This window comes from Mesoplodon mirus (genome assembly GCF_964341445.2).
Source record: "Mesoplodon mirus genome assembly, chromosome: 7".
Classification (NCBI taxonomy): Eukaryota; Metazoa; Chordata; class Mammalia; order Artiodactyla; family Ziphiidae; genus Mesoplodon; species Mesoplodon mirus.
Window position 1 is genome coordinate 24,366,495 of NC_138983.1, and position 22,082 is coordinate 24,388,576.

Below are 22,082 nucleotides of genomic sequence, written 5' to 3' on the forward strand. Positions count from 1 at the left end.
AGATGGTAGCTTTTGAGGCTGTTATAAAGCTGGGCCCTCTGTTGTGTGTTGGAGATACAAAGCCAAACCCTGCCCTCAAGAGACTCACTGTCTCATGAAAGAGATAGGCCCACAGGCAAATTAATGAAATAGTAGAGTAAGGCCTGCTTCAGTGACACCTGGACAAGGTGAAGAGGTGTACTAAGGGGAAAAAAGAGCTCTACCCCAGTCAGGGTGGGGTGAGACGACCTCCTGGAGGTCATGATCAAAGCTGTGGGTGGGGCTCCAACTCTGGTTAATCTGCAGCCACAGCTTGAATAGCCAAGATTTCATCAAGGGACACCAGCTAACCTGCTTCCTGGACTGCTTGCTCTTCAGCCTTGCTTTAAAAGCAAAAGCCATCTCTGTTAAAATCTCTTGGGAGATTTCATTTAATCTTATCCCTCTTGAGAGCCTTGGATCCTGAAATAGTCTGGCTCCAGGTACCCTAAGTTAATAGCCACACACATTTAAAAGCTGGTTAGATTTCGGAAAACTGGAGGGGGTGATGAAAAGAGAAATCAAGTACCTGGAGTGTGTATGTGAGAGATGAATTAACATTCAGATAGGAACTAAGATTTTTGAGGGCCTGATATATGCCAGGCATTGCCATGTATCAATACTTATTACCTCCTTTAATCCTCATAGCGACCCTGTGAAGGTTTTATTGTCCCTTTTTTACAGATGAGAAAGCTAAGACTCAAGGTATTTAAGCTGTGTGAGCAGGGCTGCACAGTTAAGTGGTAGAGTCAGTATTAAAACTCAAATCTGTCTAATTCCAGAGCTCTCTCTACTGTCCCAGGCGATCTCCCAAACTATATTTACACAGGATCCTGTTCCTTCCTTTTCCAATAAATGGCATTTATGAAGTTGTTTATGGCTTTCTAAATGAATGCTGTTGCCAACTCCCTTGTTTTGCTGGAGTACATCCTTCAGGAGTTGCCTGGGAATGGGTGAATAGGTTTGGAGACAATGCATATCTGAAATGTCTTCACTCTACCTTTACAGTTAATTTGTGGTTTAGCTACATTAGAATTCTAGCTTGGAAACCTTTCTCTCAGAATTTTGAAGGCACTTTTTTCACTGTCCTTGCTCTTTCAATGTGGCTGTTGAGAAGTTTAATTCTATTCTGATCCTTGATCCTCTTTATGATATAAACTTTCCTCCTCAGAAGCTTATAGGATAATCTCTTTGCCTTGACTGTTATGAATTTTTATGATGATGTGCCTTAGTGTGGGTCTGTTTTTGTTCATTGTGCTAAGCATTCAGTCTTTTTAGTCTAAATATTCATGTTCTTCAATTCTGGGGGATCTTCTTGATGTATTTCTTAGATGATTTCTTCTTCTTCATGTTCTCTGTTTTCTCTTTTTGTAATTGCTCTTATTTGTATGTTAGATTTCCTAGAATTTTCTCTACTTTTATCTTTTCTCCTCTGTTTCCATTGATTTGTCTTTGCTCTGTTTTCTGGGATTTTTCTTCAACTTTATTTTGCAAAGTTTCTGCTGTGCTTATTTTTTTAGTTTGTGCTTTCATGTTTAAATTCTAAAGAGCTTCTTTTTTTGGGTGTTCACTGAATGTTCCTTTTTACACTAGCATTGTGTTCTTCTTTCATAGATAGATATTATCTCCTCTTCTTTTATTGAGATTATTAATGATATATTTTTAAGTTTTCTTCCCCATGAATTGTCTCTGCTCATTATGTGTAAGAGGGAGTCACAGAAAGCTAAGAACCCCGTGTACCTAGTAGGGTTTGAGATCTTCACTGTGTATTGCTTTGCTGGGCTATTTCCTTGGGAAACTATCTTGTTAGTATCTTTCAGGTTTGCTCTGAAGTTTATCAGATTCCCCAGAAAGACTGAGCTTTTGCTCGGAGCATATATGCTTGGCTGCCAGCATTCTGGGAGCCAAGTCGGGGAAAAAATGTCTAGGGAGAATCAATATTCCTTATGTATGGTTTCTCTTTTTTAGTATGATGCTTTTAATGTCAACTGTGTATGCTTTGTTGCCCCTCAGTCAGAGACTCTCTCATTTGTCCTCTTTAGAGAATCATCTTCCAGTCTTTTTCTGGGATTGGGAAAGAACCGTCATTTGGCTACTTAGAGTGGGAAAGAAGATCTGGGGTTCTGACTGCATCTTAAATAGATGCATTTAAACCCATTCCCCTAATTTGAGCCCTGCCTTCTCCACCACAGAAGACTTTGGGGGTTCTGCTACACAAATCTGGTTGCTTCTCAACTTTCCCCACTGCTGGCTTAGGGTTCAGCTTTTCCAAATTTGCTCAGTTATCAACGAAGAACCGTCACTTTCCAGTTTCATATTTTTGTTGATATTGTCTCTTCCTCCACCCTCTTTCATCCCATTGGTTTATGCCTTTTTGCAATATTGCTTTATTGTCTTTTTAGAGGCTTGCATGAGGGAATGAAGGCAAGTATGTTCTCTCTCCTTTCTTTAACTAGAAGGCCAGGGGTAGTTCTTGGCTTTTGAAGAACTAACACTTCACAGTGTCTCTTTTAATTTGAAATGTGTAGGCCATACACTTTCTCCAAAAGAAGAGTCTCAAGTGATAGAGATTCGTGTAATTTTTCTTCTTAGAAAAAAATGAGTGTGAAGCTTCAGCCACCTCATAAACCTTTAGCCTTTTGTGTCTAAATTACCCAGACAACCAGATAATCACAGCTCTGCAAATCCACCCCTGACCTCCCACTCCTTTAAATCAGAGACTCCTCAGTCCATTTCCTTTACCCTTTTAATAGTAGCCTTTTAGTATGTTCCAATAAGTGCTTTCAACGGGCAATATACATATCATGCTTTCCTCATTATTACTGGTCCATTAAAATATATATATAAAAATCAGAAGAAGGGTGTGCTGTGAAAAATCAAACAATGGTCATTGTACATGCATGAACAATGAGTTATCCTTGGAAAATTCAATACAAGTGATTTACAAAAGGCATACCTATGACACAAAGGTGAACATTATTCTTAAGTACATTTTGCTCTTCTGGAGAAGTCGGAGATTCCTTTCTCCTATTCCTCTGCAGTACCAGCATTGAATGAATGTAGGCTATGAAATTTATTCTACGTGTCATGGTCTCAGTGTAAAACTTTTGGGGAGGTTCTGCTAGAGAAATCTACTCTGCCAGGCTAGAATCTGCAAAATATGGATATGAAGTTGTCTTTTGCCCCATCTTACTTTTCACCCGGTGCTAATTTAGAGGAAGCCTTCAGGAGACACAAAAGATTTACAGTTCTAGGAAAAATTACACCTTAAGCCCTCAGGTTTGCAAAGCTCTCAGCCTTGCTCTCTTAAGCTTTGCAAAATAATAAAATGCTGGCCCCTTTCTTTTACAAACAAGGCTCAGTTTAATGACCTAGCCCAGGCCACCTGGCAAGTCACTAGTAGGAATGACTTGTAGTGAACTTGTGCTTCTGGAATTACGCCCTTATTTCAAGTGGCATAGAATATATCCTATTCCATGAGCACAGGCAATATTGCAGGGGTATTGCATCCAAGGATGAATGCTTTAGACCTCCCCTTTTCCTATCTTAAGAACACAGGGGTATATCCAAGTGAGAGATGACAACAATAATAAAAGGAAAGATCCTATTTAATTCCAAAATTAAGTAGAAAACAATCTCCTATTTCAGCCTATTTGATGGGAATGTCTAGAAGGGGTGGAAAACCATCCCTAGCTGTGAGACTTATATGACTATCCAGTACGCCAGGAAGAGCCTGGTCTGGCCTGCCTGAACCTGACCCTGTTGTGATTTGTTGCATTTAGGTTAAAGAGCCTGCATGAGCCTGCTTGGGTCTGCAGCAGACCCAGGACAGCTCTTGGAAAGTGGGGTTACTTGGACACTAGTGGCAGTAACAACAGAATGGCTTGATGTCCATTTTCTTTTCATTCAACTTGAAAATAAAAAGAACACCAAACAGCTGAATATGGAGCTGATCGAGGATGTCCACAAAAGAGAAAGGAAATTTTCAAAGACCATGATGCGGAGGGTGTTATGAGCGGGGTCGGGGGGCGGGTATGAGGGTGGGGAGGGGAGAGCAGAGGTTGAGAATGAGCAGAAAGCCGGCATCTCTCCTTTAAGTATATCCTTCAGAATCAATTCTTGGTGTAAGCCCAGCCCTGATCCATGTGGGACCTTTTTCTTTTCTTCCTTCTTCTTCATATTTGGGCTGAGAAACATTGCCAGTTAAGCATATCAATTTAGGAAACAGATTACTTTTTATGGGTCCCATTTTATAGGAACACTTACTTTACAGATTCAATTTCTTCTATTACAAGTAGCCTTTGGAAGTTCCAGGACCAAAGGAGCTTCCTCAATTTATAAATAAAGACCACAGAGGACTTGCCAACCAAGGGATAAAGCCATTACTCTCTTATTTGGCCATAAAGCTGCCTATCTGGTGATAAGATTCCAATGGTGGGAAGCCCTGTAACCTTTTGAGGGATTCTCCAGGCACTTAACTTAACCCTGAGGAGCAACTGCGTTGGGGACAGACTTGGCTTGGGAAAATATAAGCAAATACAGCCATAAAAATCCTCCAACAGGATCTGCACTGTTCCCTACCCCACTTTCCCAATCTGTGTCGATCAGTTGGGTACTGTCTAGGCTTGTTGATTTCCACTGGTTTCTCCTTTTATTGCAAAAGGTCACAGAAGGCACTTCCATATTGTTTTTGGACACCACGAACAGGGTCAGCGTCTAGGACATGGGACATCACAAATGGTCGGTCATGCAAATTTGATGTGACTTTTTACAGCCTTTCAGGGGAGAGACTAGGTAGCCGTTAATACATAAGAGCAGCTGGAGCTCCTCCTCTCACAATTCTGGTTCTAAGACAGGACAGAATGACTTCAGAGCATCAGAAATAAAACAATGCTATCTGCCTTGATCCTCTGTGAGATTTGAGTGAGTGAGCCTGACTGGGGGCTTAGCTCTGAGATGAAGAGCTGCAAGGGGGACCCTCTCATGTCTCCCTGATGAGCTGTCGGGACCCAGACTTTGCTGGTTAAGAAACTGAAGGATCACAGCACAAAGGGTTAAAGTGGAAGGAGTACAGATGTTTATTATGAATTAGCGTAAACCTTTTTATGCTTCTGACAAAGTAACAACAACAAAATAATCATTCTGATCAAAGGGTCTCCAGGGTTTCATATTTCAAAAACACAGATAAATAGCTTACTACAGATAAATAGCTTCACCTTTTGGGTATTTTCCAGAAGCATCTGAAAATTTTCCAGGGGGTCTGTAGAAGGGGATGTGTGACCAGTGCACCTCCTTCCCCTACCCCACTGGAAAGAAATGCCCAGGGATTGGGCTGCTGGAAGGGCAATATGGACCCATTCAAATTTCCTCCCAGGGACCAATCCCTCTTAGCCCTGGGGGATGTCCTTAGCCAATGGCTGTTCCCTGGTCGGTGCGGTGGAGGGAAGGTTGAAGATCAGGAAGATGGATGTGTGGCTTTTGCTAGAAGCCGTCCATAGCACACCCCAGGGTGGGGTGAAAGGCTTCTAGGTGGGAACTGGGACAGTCAAATTCTTGCCGATTATTAACTGGGCCCTCATTTCAGAAAGCAATGCTGTTTTTATAAATTGGAACTGACTTTAAGAAACAAAACACACACTCAAAAAACCCCAAAAAGGAATAGAAAATTTTATGCTGAAAAAAGATCCCCAATGAAAAAATCAGTAGCACATCGCATCTGTGAAGTGTCCCAGCTCCCTGTAAAGATTATGTCTCTGACAATGGTTTCTTTCCAAGGTCATGGAGTAGGTGTTACACCCCAATCTTCATGTCCACATTCTGCAGGTTCCGCCTCTCATCTGCGGTCATAAACTGGTCTGGGGTCTTTGACGACTCCTTGTTCACCAAATGCACCATCTCCTGAGACTTGCTAGCTTCTCCGTTGAGTCCGCTGGGCTTTCTCTCCTGCACAGTGCCATTGCCATTGTTGATCACCAGCTTTTTCTTCTGCCCACACCTAATAGTTTAAAATATCACAAGAGAAATGGTGCAATGACCCAATTATCATCATCACTGTCACTGCCACCATCACTACAGTTGATGACAGTCTGAGTATGTTTCATCCTACTGACTCTTAACAAGTGGCACTTCTCAAAGTGAGGTCCTTGAACCAGTAGCAAAAGCATCACCTGTAAATCAGTTAAAAATGCAAATTCTCAGCCCCACCCCAGACATACTAAATCAGAAAACTCGAGGAGAGGGGCCCAGGGTCTGTGGTTTAGCAAACCCTCAAGGGCTTTCTGATGTGCACTTGAGTTTGAGAATCAGTGGTCACAGCTTTGGGAAGACAGTGCTATTATTATCCCATTATCACAGCCAAAGAAATCCTGGGGCTCAGAAAATTCCATAACTTGCCCCAGGTTATTCAACAAATACTAAAAGAATTGGGATTCAAACCCCGGTGTGTCTGACTCCCAAGTTCTAACTCTCCTTCCACCATACTAGGGAAAGGAAATGTTTGCCTCTTTTAAACTCCAGCCGTTTCTGCAGGCTCAGATAAACCATCAACGGAACGACTGTAAATCATCCTGATTTGCGTATTCAAGGAAGTCCCATTCCTTCCTCTTCCGGTCAACACGTTGTGGGCCTTGTCAGGGTTATTACTGCAAGTACCGAGAAGAATGAGACAACTCTTTTCTAGAAGTATAAGGCCATATTGATTTTTCTCTTAACATTGGTTAACTGCTGTATAACCCTGGATATAGGAGGTTTAACTACCTCCTAGGCAAGTTGTTCACTATTACCTTAAGATTTCTCAGTAACATTACTTAAGATTCAAATGCAGAAGGTCTTCTATGGAAGAGCATGACCTTGGCCTTGTTGCTGGGTCAGAGCATTGCCTTATCATACCCAGCCTGACACAATGCTTCCTCTTTCCTGTAACATAATCATTGCCACACATCTAGAAGTCAGATGCTGCTTAAACAAAAGCAAAGGTGCAGACCCTCACAACTACACATGGAGTGGGGATGAGGGGAAATGGGCTAGCATTTATTGGACACCTCCTGAATGCCAGGCACTTTGTATGTAATTTCATGTAATCCTTACAATAATCTCACAAAGCAGCTGTTATTCCCATTATACAGCAGTGGAAACTGAGGTTCAGGGAGGTTTAGAAACTAGCTTGAGGGACTGAGTCAATATTCAAATCTAGGCTTTTATGACCAAAAGCCTGGGCTCTGCCACACTCTATTCAGTCTACTAACCATCTGGAGATTTGGAAACAGTATGAAGTCGGAATTGTTCACTTTGCCACTGGATATTTGGAGTTGTACAGACAAAGCTTCTATTATTCATGATCATGGGCCATTCCCTCTGGGACTGCCAAGGTCATAAACTTTAATACCTTGTTTGGGGAAGTAGACATTATACATCCTGAATAGCAGGTTGACCCTGTCTCCTCTGGCATGACGGTTGATGAGGGGTCAGGGGAAGAAGAATGCTTGACTTGTGATGGTCTGTGGGGCTGGACATATGGATGCAGTCCACATAGACAAGAGCAGGGGCTTGGAAGGCCTGGTTTGGGGACCTTAACGCTGTGTGACCTGGGGCAACTCACTTCACTTCTCTGAACCTCAGCTTTCTTATCTGTAACACCAGGCTGTTCAGAGTACCAGTGTCAAAGGATTGTGAAAATCCCTTGAAACAGAGCCTGGCACTGGATACATAAGTCTACCACTGTTTTATTTGTTGCTCTTCTGAACAACGTGGGGTGAGGAAACCGAGGCCTTGGATAAGCACTTAGAACAGTATCTGGAACACAGTAAATATTCAAGAAGCACTTGCTGTAATTGTTAATATAACCAGAGCCATATGAAATGTGTTTGGTTTGTTTCTTCTGGCTACCTCCACCCACCTTGTTATATTTACTCTGAAGATGATGGAAAAGGCCAAAGGTGGACGCTGCTTATGTTTTTTCAGATTGCCAGGGGGTATCTCATATGTTCTTTGTTTTCGATAGTTTTTTGTTTAAATTCAATTTTATTGAGTGTAGTTGATTTATACAATGTTGTGTTAATTTCTGCTGTACAGCAAAGTGATTCAGTTATACATACATATATACATATACATTCTTTTTCATATTCTTGTCCATTGTGGTTTATCACAGGATATTAAATACAATTTCCTGTGCTATGGAGTAGGACCTTGTTGTTTATCCATTCTATATATAATAGTTTGCATCAGATGTTTTTTGGAGAAAAGGTGTCTTATTAAAGTAAATCCCATTCACCTACCTAATGTGTACTTGAGAGGTTGGATGAAATATTGCAGGGAAGTGATTTATTCTCATAAAAAATGTTTGTGCAAGGGGGTGAAGTGGGGAGTAATGTTATTACCTTAAACGAAGCTGACTTTGAAAGTGGGTAACATTCAACGTGCAGGGCTTAGGAATATTGGGCTTGGGTTTGGTCCTGACCCCATTTCCCTTTGGATTCATGGTCTCTGTTTTTTGTCTGAGTTATTTCAGGAGGGAAGGGTGATGCTCATAAATAACTCAGCCCAATATTTGGTGCTCCGGGCATTTCATAGGCACTTTTAAAAAGCAAGTTCTATTTTTTTTCATTCTTATTAGTTATAGGAATGTTAAAAGAAACATTAGAGCTGAGGGTACTTCAGAGGTGATCCAGCTAACCTCTTTTCTGAGTCCAAGAAGTCGAGCATATCACACGAAGCTACCCCGCTAGGTATGGCAGGAACTACACTGGATCTGCAACTTTATGACTTTATGACTCTAAAGGTCAGAGATTTTTACTGAACTGCCTCTTGCCTGTATCTCCTTTCCCCTTCAATATCAGGCATTAGCTGAGGATGCAGTGACAACATGAGAAGCCTGGCCAGGAGCGGGTGGGGTTTAGAACCCAGGTAACATATCTTTAGGGCATGGGGGAATTTATCCTGAAAGACTTGGGTGGGTGGGGAGTAACTTAACAACTGACCTCCTGTCTCTTCTACCTGACAGTCCTTAAAGATATTTAGAGATTTATTTTGCATTGTGTTGGAGCTTTGCCATTCCATCCAGTAGCCACCAGCCAGATGTGTCTATTTAAATTTAAGCTAATTCAAATGAAATAAAATTTAAAATTCACTTTTTTTTTTTTTTTTTTTGGTACGCGGGCCTCTCACTGTTGTGGCCTCTCCCGTTGCGGAGCACAGGCTCTGGACGTGCAGGCTCAGCGGCCATGGCTCACAGGCCCAGCCGCTCTGCGGCATGTGGGATCTTCCCGGACCGGGGCATGAACCCATGTCCCCTGCATCGGCAGGCGGACTCTCAACCACTGTGCCACCAGGGAAGCCCTAAAATTCACTCCTTAAGTCGAACTAGCCACATTATGAGTGCTCAGTAGCCACAAGTGATTAGTGGTTGTGTATTAGCACAAATGTGGAACACTTTTGTCATCACAGAAAGTTATACTGGACAGCTCTGCTGTAGAGGGCAGAAGGAGATTGGGTGAGCAGAGATTACAGTGAGCTACACTGCTACAGCTTTAAGATGATGGAACTCACGGATCACTTCCTCATGGGAGCCCATGTTTAACTCTCCCACCTCCACTTCAGCAATTAATGCTTTTCCACTTTTATCTTTTAACTGTAATTCACATAACAGGGCCTGGCCCAGAGAATGTTCTCAATAAACATTAGCTGACTCAAATTCAACAGGCCAATGGTGTCACGAAAGCTCAAGATTCTTGCAGAGAAGGGATGGTACCCTTTTCGTTTTAATGTCTTCCTCTTCTCTGCAGTGTTGACTGTCGTAACCACCCCTCAAAAGAGGTTTGCTGAATAACTGAATGGCTGCTGTAGGCTTCTTTTCCTCAACCAAACTTTCTTTGATGAAAATAGGATTCTGTATCCCTCTATAATGCAACACGCAAAGCAGAAAGGCCTCAGCCTTTTAAGAGGATTAGAAATGGGCTGGCAGCTTTAGAAACACACTGCACATTCAGGGGCCTGTGCAGCTGTTAACCACCCTTTAGCTACGTGGCAAATCTGTTTTTGATTATCAAATCAGGACATAGTAATCTACAGCATCCAAGCAGCTACTTTCCCTGTGAGACACTTGCTGTGCCAGCTCCTGTGTGTCCCTGTTTGCCTGTTGCCAGGGTGACCACTGGTCTTGGCAGGAGGAGGAGGAAAGCAAGGGGGCCCGTTTTTGCTGCAGACATGATGAGAAGTGACACAGGAGCTAACCAGCTACACTGCAGGGACTCCAGCTGCTCTGGGGACAACTGAGATGCTTCTCCAAGTTCTCCCCCACGCTGAGAGCGTCTGAGGCCAACGTTTCTATGGTGACGTGCACAAAGCTTATGGACTGTATATGTGAGCAGAAGTGGTGCATTCTAGGGCCTGGAACAAAAGGGTTGATTTCTGACAATAGGAAATTCATATTTAATTGAGCAAAAGTCAGCTAGGAGAAAACACAGAGGCCGAGGGAAAGTATAAAGACTCTTTGTAAGGGCTCCCTCAAATCACATTATTTAAATTCAACTAAAAAAAAAAATCTCTTTCCATTTAGTCATGGGAGACTTCTAGGAGGTCTTTCAGATTTATTTTCCTAGTTTTTGTTCCTTATACAATTGGCTATCATGACTAATTTTTTTTTATGCCCTCAAAGGTACAGATGGCAACACAGCTATTCAACTTTAAAAGCACTTTCTTTAACTTGTACCAGTGTAAAATGACATTATTTGATTTCTCCGATAAGTAGAGATACTGCATGGGCTGTAACACGGCAATGAAATGAGCTGTTTCTTGCTTTCCAAAAGCCAACAAGAAAGATTCTAGAATTTTCTCCAGGCCTTTCCCCAAATGGAGGGGCATTTTCTGGCCTGTTAGATGATCTAGTGATACAATCAGTGTGGTCCCACTTGGATGTAAGATTCTTTTGCCTTATAAGAAGAAACCTCAAGGCATGTTTACCAAAGGTTAAATGTTCCTCTGCATTTGCTTGGAGAAACATCGTGGCTCTTTAGAACATCTTGAACAGGAAATTTAGCATTACACTTCTGGAATACCCCTGTGAAAGCTCATTTCCTCTGATGCTAGAATTACCGTTCTCCTTCACTTCATTTTAGGTAGCATTATTTCTAGAGCCTTGTCACAGCTCAATCAGGTATATGCATTGTGTACGTTCCAAAACAATAGGCCTTGGTTGAGGTAGGAGAGAGGGGATGTTTGACAGTATGAAAACAGCCCACATGCCAGTTCTAGGGAGCTGTCGTTTTTCAGACTTCCCTAAGGAAAGTTTTTTATTGTCTCATACACCTCAGTCTCAGGGAACTCTACATAGGCCATAACCTGAATCCTTTCAATGACAGCTTCCAGAAAGCAGAAAATACTGTCATTCCAAAAAAAAAAAAACTCAGCAAATAAAAACACAAACCCAATGCCTACTTTAGGTAAGGGTTCTAGAAGTTTCTAGGGGCCTCAGACAGGATAAAGGGCCAACCCTTGAATCTCTATATAGCGTTTTTGTGCACTATGAATTCACAATAAATATGTGTTTAATGAATCAATGAATGAATATATCTTTTATGTCTTCCTGGTGAGATATTGCATGACTTTCATCACATAGAGTCTCCATGGGCTTAACCCCCCCAAAATTAAGAACCACAAAAAAGTCAACCACTATTTAAAAGCAGATGTCCAAATAATCACAGTCTCCTTTCTCTAAGAAGTATGCCAGAGCAGAGCTTCTTAAACTGTACTGTCCACATGAATCCCTTAGGTCTTATCAAAACACAGACTCTGATACAGGAGGTCTGGGGTAGGGCCTGAGATGCTGCCTTTCTAACAAGCTTCCAGGGCGCGGAGGCTGCTGGTTCCAGGGACTACACTCTGGGTAGCAAGGACATATCACCTAAGGCTTTTTAGTTTTAGATTAAAGTATGGTTGACTTACAATATTCTATTAGTCCCAGGTATACAACATAGTAATTCGATATTTTTATAGATTGTACTCTGTATAAAGTTAATATAAAATATGGGTTATATTCCCAGTGTTATACAATATATCCTTGTAGCTTATCTGTTTTATACTTAGTAGTTATACAGCCCAAGTTTAAATGATGCCCTTTCAAGGTTGAAGGCCCTGAAGAGCATCCCCTTACCTCCTCCTACTGTTGACAGCGATGCAAACTGCAAGAATCAAAGCCAGGGCCAGGAGAGATGCCAAGATGATCAGCCATTCTGTTGGGAAGCAAAAGATATCCATGAACTTGGGAAATAAGCTTGTGAAAACAGAAATGTACTTTATGAATTGACCTGGTCCAAAAAAAGAATTACAGTCAGCTCTATACATGGGTCCAACCAAAGGTCCAGTCAATAGACAGATAATACTGGAAGAATCATTTTGCTATACATCTTTGCCCAACAGGACTCTTGTTTTCATCTCTTATCATCAGTCAAGATTTCCAAGTCCCCCCAAGAAAAACACGTTTCCAAAAATGTGTAGAATGACCTGTGGGAACTTGTAGGTGCCTTTGGTGCAGTGTTATTAAATAAATTAAAGGAACATCCCTTAAAAGGAACATTCCTTTCCTATATGAGAGCATCCACCTTACATTTTATTAAGGAACAAAAATGGAGGCCACTAGAGGGTGGGAAAAAGGACAGTCCTGTGTGTATAGGGCGGGGTCATTTGGCAAAACTTATCAAAATCCTTCAAGATATACAGCCTTTGATCCATCATTAACACTTCTAGGAATATATAGGACCTCAGACTTAGCTATAAAGATGTTTATTACTGTGCTATTTGTGATAGTAAAGTTGGAAACAACCTACTATCCAACAGTTAGGGACTGGTTAAATGAATTAGGGTACATCCATTGTATTGTGTACTAAGATACAAGGGAAGAGTATTTAATGACATTGGAAAGCTGTAGCCAACCAGTTGGGAATGTAGTTTACTAAACAGTGTGTATACTTACATGTTTGTATAGAAATTAGATTGAAAAATAACAGAAAGGACATACATGAAAATGGTAACCATGGCATTTCTGGATGGTGAGGTAGATAATAAGGGATTTATATTTTTACCCTTTTGTTTAGCTGTATTTTCAAAAATGTCTCCAAAAATTAATGTATCACTTGTAGACCAATAAAATGTTATTTATATGTTTTAAAACCAAGCTTTAGTAGGATTAAAATATGACTTGACAATTTGCAAGTCAATTGCAAAGTGGGCCGTATATCCACGCAATGAACTAAAGCTTAAGGAACAAGAAAAATGGGAAGCCATTCACTGGCCATTCTTCTTTAGGAAGCTTGATTCTCCTCTGATTTCCTGCTCAGTACTGCCTCTGTCTGACCTCTCCCTGGTTAGATGAGTTTGGGGAGGGAGGTAGAGTTAGGAGGTGTGGAGGCTGACAGGAAGTTACCATTTCTGTTCTTTTCCCAGGGTTCCAGCCCTGAGATGCTCCATATTCACTCTCACTAGAGCTGGGGAAAATCTTGCTGCCTGATTATAGCAAACTGCATCCCACCCACCCCCTCAGCCCACTCCCTCTCTCCACGTGCTATGCTCAGGTAAGCTGAGGTAAGTGGACGCGGCCCATACCACGTTCTTCTCTCTCCCCAAGGGAGGCTCCGTCTGGAGACCTCTGAAGAGCAGAGAGTTAAAAGAGTCATTTACAACCCTAGGAAAAACCTTCCTTTATTGTAATCCCCCTTTACAAATGCCCAGTTTTGAGCCCAAGTCGAATAAAGAATTTGCCTCAAATGCCTTAAATCCTGATGCTGAAGGGAGCCAAGTGGCCCAGGCTTCTCGCTGCATATCACACATTCTGACACTTTCTTCTGTCTGGATCAGTAAAGACTGTCCCTCGAGAAAAAGTAGTTTTTCTTTTAGTTTTTATGCCAGAAGAATATTCTCCCTCCACCTAACATGACCCTTATATCTCCCCATTGTCTGCAATGCAAGGGGAAATTTACACGCTTCACCTCAAACCGGGAAGTAAAGAGATAACTGGACTGGGATAGGAAGGATCAGGGGATGACAAGGAGTCCCTGGGGTGATCACTCATTTGGGAAGGAAGCTGTAGTAACTAACATGGCGCTTCTTTGGGACGGACCAGGGACAGGTCTCAATAGGAGCTCAGTCAATCTATGGGACCGAGAAAAAAGGAATGTTCCATCCTTTCCCACCAAGAGGCTGTGGTGCTCTCATTCACCCTTTAGCTTGAAAAGAGGGGCCATCAGCTTCAAGGTTAGACATGCAGGAGAATACGTTTTCTAGCTGGTCTCTGCTTCCTTTCTGGGACATTCAGAGAGACCCACTTTTAGCATTATTTTTCCTTCACAGCTCAAAACTCACCTGGAATTTGAGATTTCCGCATAGGACCTGAGGTTGTGTTTGCCCCACGTTCCTGACTCTCACTTGAGTGTCCTAAAGAGAAAAACATCTCTCAACCAAAGTTTGGCACGTATAACCACGAGTTCCTTACCGAGTAGCACATAGGGCCAATCTCTATGTGCTGCATCACTGTAAAGCTATTTATAGATTCAAGCCACAGACATTTATAATGTGTTGCATGAAAAAACACCTTCCCAGAAAAACTCGGTTTGATTAAGGCTAAGGTTTGGAAATGTTATTTTTCTACAAGAGCATGAGAATTCTCAGCAGCAGTACTATGCAGTGTTTAAGAGGCTGTAAAGCAGGACAGCCCTGGATTCAAGACATACTTCTGTCTCTTGCCAGCAACATCTGCTGGGTCAAGTCATCCCTCTCTAGGTCTCAGTTTTCTCACTCATAAAATGGAGTAATAATAGAATCTACTTCATCATCATTTTACAGAGGTTTAAAGAAGTGCACAAGAACGGTAATTGTGTGCAGTTACTGTAATAGGGAAGAACCTCTGTTTCTATTACAAGTCAGTCACTAAAGGGATGTTACCTATAAGCTTAAATTATATATAATGGCCCATCTTTGGGAACCCTGCCTCCCAGGGAATGAGCATTATGGTAAAATATCTTTGTTTCACTCATAGGAAACATTCTGATCAGCCTCACCTGTGAATGACTGCAGGAAGGAAGAAATTAACACATCCCCTGGGGAGGCTGACCAGAAACCAGGAAGTTTGACTTTATTCCCTCCTCTTTTAGGATAAAAGAAGCCTGAATTCCAACTCAGGCAAGGTTGTTCCTTGGGATACCAGTCCATCTTCTCGGTCTGCTGGCTTTTTGAATAAAGTCACTATTCCTTGCCCCAATACCTCATCTCTTGATTTATTGGCCTGTCATGCAGCGAGCAGTACAAGCTTGCACACAGTAACATTACAATTTTCTGTTTTTAATTTTAGGACCTTGCTACCCTGGACCAGCAAGATCACGTGGGAGCTTGCTGGGAATACAGAGTTTTAGGTCTCATCCCAAATCTCAGAATCCTCATTTTAACAAGATCCCTAGGGAATTCAAATGCTCCAGGTAGTCGAAAACAAATCTAAAAACCACGCCCAATATCTTCAATAGATATAAATATAGGTATTAAAAAATAAGGATTTGGGGTGGGAGGGGCAATGGCCCCCTCTGTCTGTGAAAAATCACCCGAAGGAGAGTGCCTGTTAACGTATTCCTGAAACATGCATTGCTTAGAAGACAACATTTTCTACTGCTACCTAACCAAATAAGGAGACAAATAAAGGATCTCAAACTGGAAGGAACAGGAAGTATCACAAGATAAAGAATCCACAAGTCAGAATGGGAGGTTCATCAAAATGACGGAGGAGGGGCTTCCCTGGTGGCGCAGTGGTTGAGAGTCTGCCTGCTAATGCAGGGGGCACGGGTTCGAGCCCTGGTCTGGGAAGATCCCACATGCCGCGGAGCAACTAGGCCCCTGAGCCACAACTACTGAGCCTGCGCGTCTGGAGCCTGTGCTCCGCAACAAGAGAGGTCGCGATAGTGAGAGGCCCGTGCACCGCGATGAAGAGTGGCCCCCGCTTGCCGCAACTAGAGAAAGCCCTCGCACAGAAACGAAGACGCAGCACAGCCAAAAATAAATAAATAAACAAAATGACGGAGGAATTATGTTTTAAAAGAAACTTCTAAGACATCTTGTGAAGGACACTCACCCAAATGAAAGATTTGGTGTGTGTGTGTGTGTGTGTGTGTGTGTGTGTTTTGTGCTTCCTCCACTGCTTCAAAGCAAAATGTGAAAAATTCCCACTAAAATCAACTCTTTTTCCCTACCCAATAGAACCCCACTGCAGAATCCTGAAGGCTTCCAAGAAAAAAACCAAGGAAGTCTGTTTGGCTAATCAATGAATGAAGATGGCCAGGCCTTAAATGGTCTTTTTTCAGAGGTTCAAACTGTAGACTGTGCATAGGGGACTCTGAAATTTTGATGGCTGTGGTTATTTTGGGTAGAATGGCTTCTGTTTATGCAATTTGATGTTCTTGTGAAGCTCAAAATGGAGCAAAACAAAGTCTACCAGACATCTGGCTGTTTCAGCAGGCCATTTTGACAGTGGCCTTTTACTTTACAAACCTCAGAAGGAGTCCAAGGGGCTTCCTCTAGCTGCCTCCCAGAGGCCTTGGTCATTATTGGCAGGTGTTTGCCTGTACAGGTCATGGGATACTGGCATCTAAACTAGAGATCCTTGCCTTGAAAACCACCTAAGAGGTACAGCCACTCTCACTGGTCTTTCTCTGACTCATAGCAGCCTTTGATATTTGAATGGGAGGCCACTAATGGATCACGATCTCTATTTTGATTTTCAAAAAAGTGCCCCCAGCAAGGAAAGATCTGGGTGTGTGTACAACCAGATGAAACCTACCGTTTGAACAATACACACCTGCACAGGAGGCAAACAAAAGAGACTGCTCCCGCCCACCTGATTCTCACTTCAAGCAAGAGCCGAAGAAGACGGAGGAAGATGGACAAGACACAGCAGGCTGCCTCGCCTTGTGCCCTAGAGGCCTGCAAATCTAGCCCGGGTAGGGCTGGCTGGGGAAGTTCTGCAAAGAGGGACGCTTGACAATGCAGTTGGGAGGTGAGATCCAATCTAAGACATATGCACAGAGATCATTCAACTGGCTCTGACCGTGAGGAAGAAGTCTAAGACAGTGCTTCTCAAACTTCAATATACATACAAACCACCTAGTGGGGGAGGGGTGGGGGAGGCCTAGTTAAAATGCAGCTCTCCATTCAGTTGGTCTGGGATGACTGGGGAGTCTGCATCTTCAGCCAGCTCTTAGGTGACGTCCCTGCTGCTGGTCCAGGGACCACACTTGGAGTGGCTGGGGTCTCTTGATTTTAAAGAGCACTTCCTTTTAGTCAGAGATCCATATCATTTCCAAAACACTTTCAAATTCCTGATACCACATGCTCTTCACAAGAACTCTAGGAGGTAACAGAGGCCAGGGTTCTGATCTCCTTTTACCAATAAATTGAAGCTGGGAAAGGCTAAGTGCCCCACCCAAGGTCCCCAGAGAGCTTGGGACTTCTGTCTTTATTTTAGGAGCATTTCTACTAGGCCCTTACATCCCTGTGCTCTTACAGTATAGGTTATTACTGAAGCCACCATGTAAATATCCATCTTCATATTTGCTGTAAGTGTGTGAATCTTCAAGCCTGGAAGTAACCCTGCTCCCACTTGGGCATGAAGGGGAGGACAATAGTTCATATGGCTTACCTGGTTTGCATGGGGTCACCTGGACTGGTGACTGTTAGGGAGACCAAAGTGAGACCGCACTGGCAGAACCTTTCAGTAGCCCCAGCATCAGTGGTCACAAGTCAACCTGCCTTATGGCCTACTTTTGCTGCCTGGAGTAATGTTTCTAGGGGTGTGATCATTACAGTAATTACGGTAGTAATGATGGTCATGACAGGGTACTTTCTCCAGATCCTGCTTCTAGAGGCAATACGAGACCCCTGGGCTTGAAACCTGGCTCTACCACTCAGCTCACTAGTCATGTTAACTCAGCCAGGTTGCTTAGCCTCTCTGAGCCTTAGTTTCCTCATCTGTAATACTGGGATAATAATAGTACTGACATAATTAAATGAGTTAATAATAGATGAAACATATGAAATCACTGATATTTGACTGTTGACCTACAGAAATGGCAGTTTCATATGGTCCAACCTAGTACATGCAAAGTGTTTAGAACAATGCCACCAGCACACAGTAAATTCTCAATAAAGGCTAGCTATTATGCCATGTTCGGGGAGGGGAGGTTATGCTAAATGCTTTACAAGTATACATCATTTAGTCTTTAAAACAACACTCTGTGACAATTATTATTATCCCAATTTTATTGGTTAGGAAATCGAGTCTCAGATTCTTTAAACAAGGTCTCTCATTAGCATGTGGAGGAGTTGGAATCAAACCCAGGCCGTTCTTTCTCCAAAACCCATGTTCTTAATCGCTCTGGTGTAATGCAATGTTCAACTGAGCGCCTGCCTGAATTCTTCCTGATCCTTTCAGATGGAAGAATTTTCTTGAAAGCAGTAGTTCTCAAAGTGGAGTCCCTGTCCCAGCAGAATCAGCATTACCAGAGAACTTATTAGAAATACAAATGCCTGGGCTCCACCCCAGACCTACCAAATCAGAAACTTTAAGGATAAGGCCCAGCAACGTAGTTGAATAAGCCCTCCCCGTGGCTGTGATCCATGCAAAGAACGTATGAGAACCACTCTTCAGGAGACACTGACTCATACTTCATTAATAATCAGCAGGTTCAACAACAATAACAATAAATGACTAAAGCAGCTCAAACTCACCAGCTGATTCGGATCCATGAGTTGTATAGAACCTCCCGCTGGGGTCATGGGATGAGTCTTGGTCTTCTGTAAGGAGCAATAAAGGGAGATTCAGTACTGTGTGCTCAGTTACACCGTCATCTGCTTTTCCTCACGTGTGCATTTCCACAGAGCCCATCACAAAGTTTAGCCTTTTAAAGGTGGCCAAAAACAATGACAAAAGAGCTTTGAATGGGTCCACGATATGAAATATTGTTCATTGCTTCATCTACTGATGAGCGGTCTAGAGCTTTAATCAAAATTTTAAAAACTGCGACAGCACAGACCTGCAAGGATGACCATGGGAAGTGTGGCTTTAGTAAAAATCCCCAAACTGTAACACTCTACCAAAAATATTATGAGGTCTTGGCAAGTGTGAGGTGGGGATTTGATACGGTGTCTTTGAAATAAGGACTATATGCTTTGGATCATGACAAACGTGATCACTGGGAATGCGTGTAGTCTGTGGCTTACGGCATGAGACATTTCAAGAGATTTCTCTGAGGCAGGAAATAGAAAAAGGTTTTGGTGTGCAATAAGGGATCTTGGGGCTGAATCACGTAAGGATTCAAAGAGAAAAGTCAACTGCTTATTTATAGAAGAAGAGTCTGAAAATAAGTGAAAAAGAAATGGGGAGATGATAACTAACCTGTGGCTAAGGTGCGCCTGGTTAATAGACTATGTTCCAAATAATACTTCCCCAAAATTAAATCTGTATTTTTAACACCAAGAGTTACTATAATCCCATCTTCTCAAACATCCATCACCAAAAGGCTTTAGGTTGAGGCAAGTTTATGAATTGCTAAAATCTGGATCCACAGGTCAAATCTTGGGTTCAGCATATGGGAACTCTCAATCTTCTCCCTCCTCCCCACACATTTTCCAAAACTATAATGGAATCTTAAAGCAAAACAACACAGGACAACAGTTCATAAAATGGCTATGGTCACCCATTATGAAAGGTTCTTATAAGGAATACACAGTAGTCTGATCTTCACCATGTCCTTGTTTAGACAAGGCAGACATAGGTGACCTGTAATCTATTATGTAATTGCACGGGGGAGATAGATTGCTTTGTTCCTCGGCTGATGGTTAGAAAAACTGAAAACAGCATTTGCTGAAATGCTGAACACCAATACCCCCAATACCACCACCACCATCACCATTATCACCACCACCATCACCACATCCACAATTCCAGATGTTTTCATTCTTAACATCAAGCAAAAAGATGGAGAAAAAAATGTATGGGAGGCAATGAGCCTTTCTGAGTGTTCTGGAAGAAAACCAAGGGTGATAGATCATTTAATCCATGAAGAACCATGGAAAATCTGTCTGTACCACCACAGAATGTAGAAGGAATCAGGGTATGTAAATATCAATTTTGTAGAAAGTATTTTATTTACTAACAAATAGACTATGTAATCCTTTGAGGCTACTGTAATTATTAAAATTGCCATTTAAAATTTAAATTCATTTGGGTGCATACAGGGCTCTATTTTGCCATAAGAAACCAGGCAGTGCTCTAAGATTCATTTCTCCAGAAGAATACTGACACTGCTGCTAGGAATTTTTAATAACTGAGAGAAGACCTATGCTGAATAAAGAACCAACGGATGCAAGGGCTTTTGTCTTGCCAATACTGTCGAGGTTAGTATATATTTTTAAAATTTATTTATTTTTGGCTGCATTGGGCCTTCATTGCTGTGCGTGGGCTTTCTCTAGTTGCTGCAAGTGGGGGCTACTCTTCATTGCAGTACATGGGCTTCTCATTGTGGTGGCTTCTCTTGTTGCGGAGCACAGGCTCTAGGCATGCAGACTTCAGTAGTTGTGGCTCACCAGCTCTAGAGCGCAGGCTCACTAGTGGTGGCGCACAGGCTTAGTTGCTCCGTGGAATGTGGGATCTTCCCGGACCAGGGCTCGAACCCGTGTCCCCTGCATTGGCAGGCAGATTCTTAACCACTGTGCCACCAGGGAAGCCCGAGGTTAGTATTTTTTAAAACTGTTTTCCTTGAAGCCCTGGGATGGGCAGCCCAAGCATGTGGGCTCTAGGAGAGAGGCCAAGCATGTGGCATTCTCATTCTGGGTTTTCTGTCCCACATCAAGTCACAGTATCACAGCTGTTATCTGTTTTACATATTGGGTTCTCATAAGATTTATTCTTCTTTTGAGAGGGAAGGGGATGGGAAAAGACATATGCTACTATATATATATATATATATATATATATATATATATATATATATATATATATGTTTAAAATCATGAATCTTTAATATCCCTTAATGGTTGAATGGTAAGAATATTTGAACAGTTGGCACCAGGGAGAGTTCCATTTTAGTTACTTAGCCAGGGTATTTTGCAGTTTCCTTTTCTTCAATGTTACTTTCTTAATGCAAATAGAGAAACAAAAGTGGAAGCAGGGAGGATTGCTAGTTCCATGTGTAACTTAATTGAATAAGTCATCTTCAGTCATCTCTTTGCCATCACAACAAGAGAAAGGGTGCCTAGTCATTAATAGTAGATTGAATCATATAGTTTTAAGTGTACAACATAGTTAGAAGAGGTTATCCATAAGCCCTTCACCAAAAGTAAAATTCACCAATCCATCACCAATAAAAGAGAATTTCACAGCAAAGATATTAGTATATGGAAATTATTCACACGTTGGGTAAAACCTTACTACATAGGCAGCATATACTAGTGGAATCAAATGAAATTGACACTTGACTACTTTTACTTACAAAAAGATCCACTTCATATGGTTCAACTAAATATATTACAAGATTAGGAAGAAAACAAAGAAAGAAATTCTGCCATAACAACCAAGTCACAAAAAATAAATGGAAATTTCACAGGCTAATGAAAACATTATCTAAAATAAATCTATTGCACTAGAATGATGATCTGTGTGAAAGCCATTCCCATGTTACACATCAGTCTAATCACAGCCTACACAGAAGACATCCCCTATAATATGAAAAGATGTGTTGTTTCTCCCTATAGAGAAAGCAAACCAGATAACAAATGGCCAAATTACCTGGTAAAGAAAGATCAACATTAGAAGTAGAATCTCCAACAATAGTAACTTCAGTAACTTCAGGGGACCCAGTCTTAGCAGGGGTCACTGGGATGAGGGTTCTGTATTCATTTGTGTCTGGAGAATAAGGAGTGTAACCTTCCACTGAAGTAGTTGAGTCTTCAGAAAGATTTCCACCTCTTCTGCCACCTCTGCCACCATTCCTATCTGTGTGGAGGTGGAATCAATGGTAAACCCACATGTGTAAGACCAC

At 42.0% G+C, this 22,082-nt stretch overlaps 1 protein-coding gene across 22 annotated transcripts in view; it reads right to left on the reverse strand.

The window, feature by feature from the left end:
• Positions 1-5,072: 5,072 nt before the first annotated feature.
• Positions 5,073-22,082, reverse strand: part of CD44 (CD44 molecule (IN blood group)) — an 87,652-nt gene continuing 70,642 nt past the window's right edge. For 18 of the 22 annotated variants that reach the window (XM_082628330.1, XM_082628332.1, XM_082628331.1 and 15 more), the window contains 5 exons: positions 21,830-22,036; positions 18,772-18,837; positions 14,368-14,439; positions 12,164-12,242; positions 5,073-6,013 (listed from right to left, as the gene is read on the reverse strand). In XM_082628330.1, coding sequence (XP_082484456.1) covers positions 5,809-6,013; positions 12,164-12,242; positions 14,368-14,439; positions 18,772-18,837; positions 21,830-22,036 — 629 coding nt within the window. In that variant the 3' untranslated portion in view covers positions 5,073-5,808. The remainder of the gene's footprint in view (positions 6,014-12,163; positions 12,243-14,367; positions 14,440-18,771; positions 18,838-21,829; positions 22,037-22,082) is intronic. The other 4 variants (XM_082628317.1, XM_082628319.1, XM_082628325.1 and 1 more) reach the window with 1 other exon arrangement.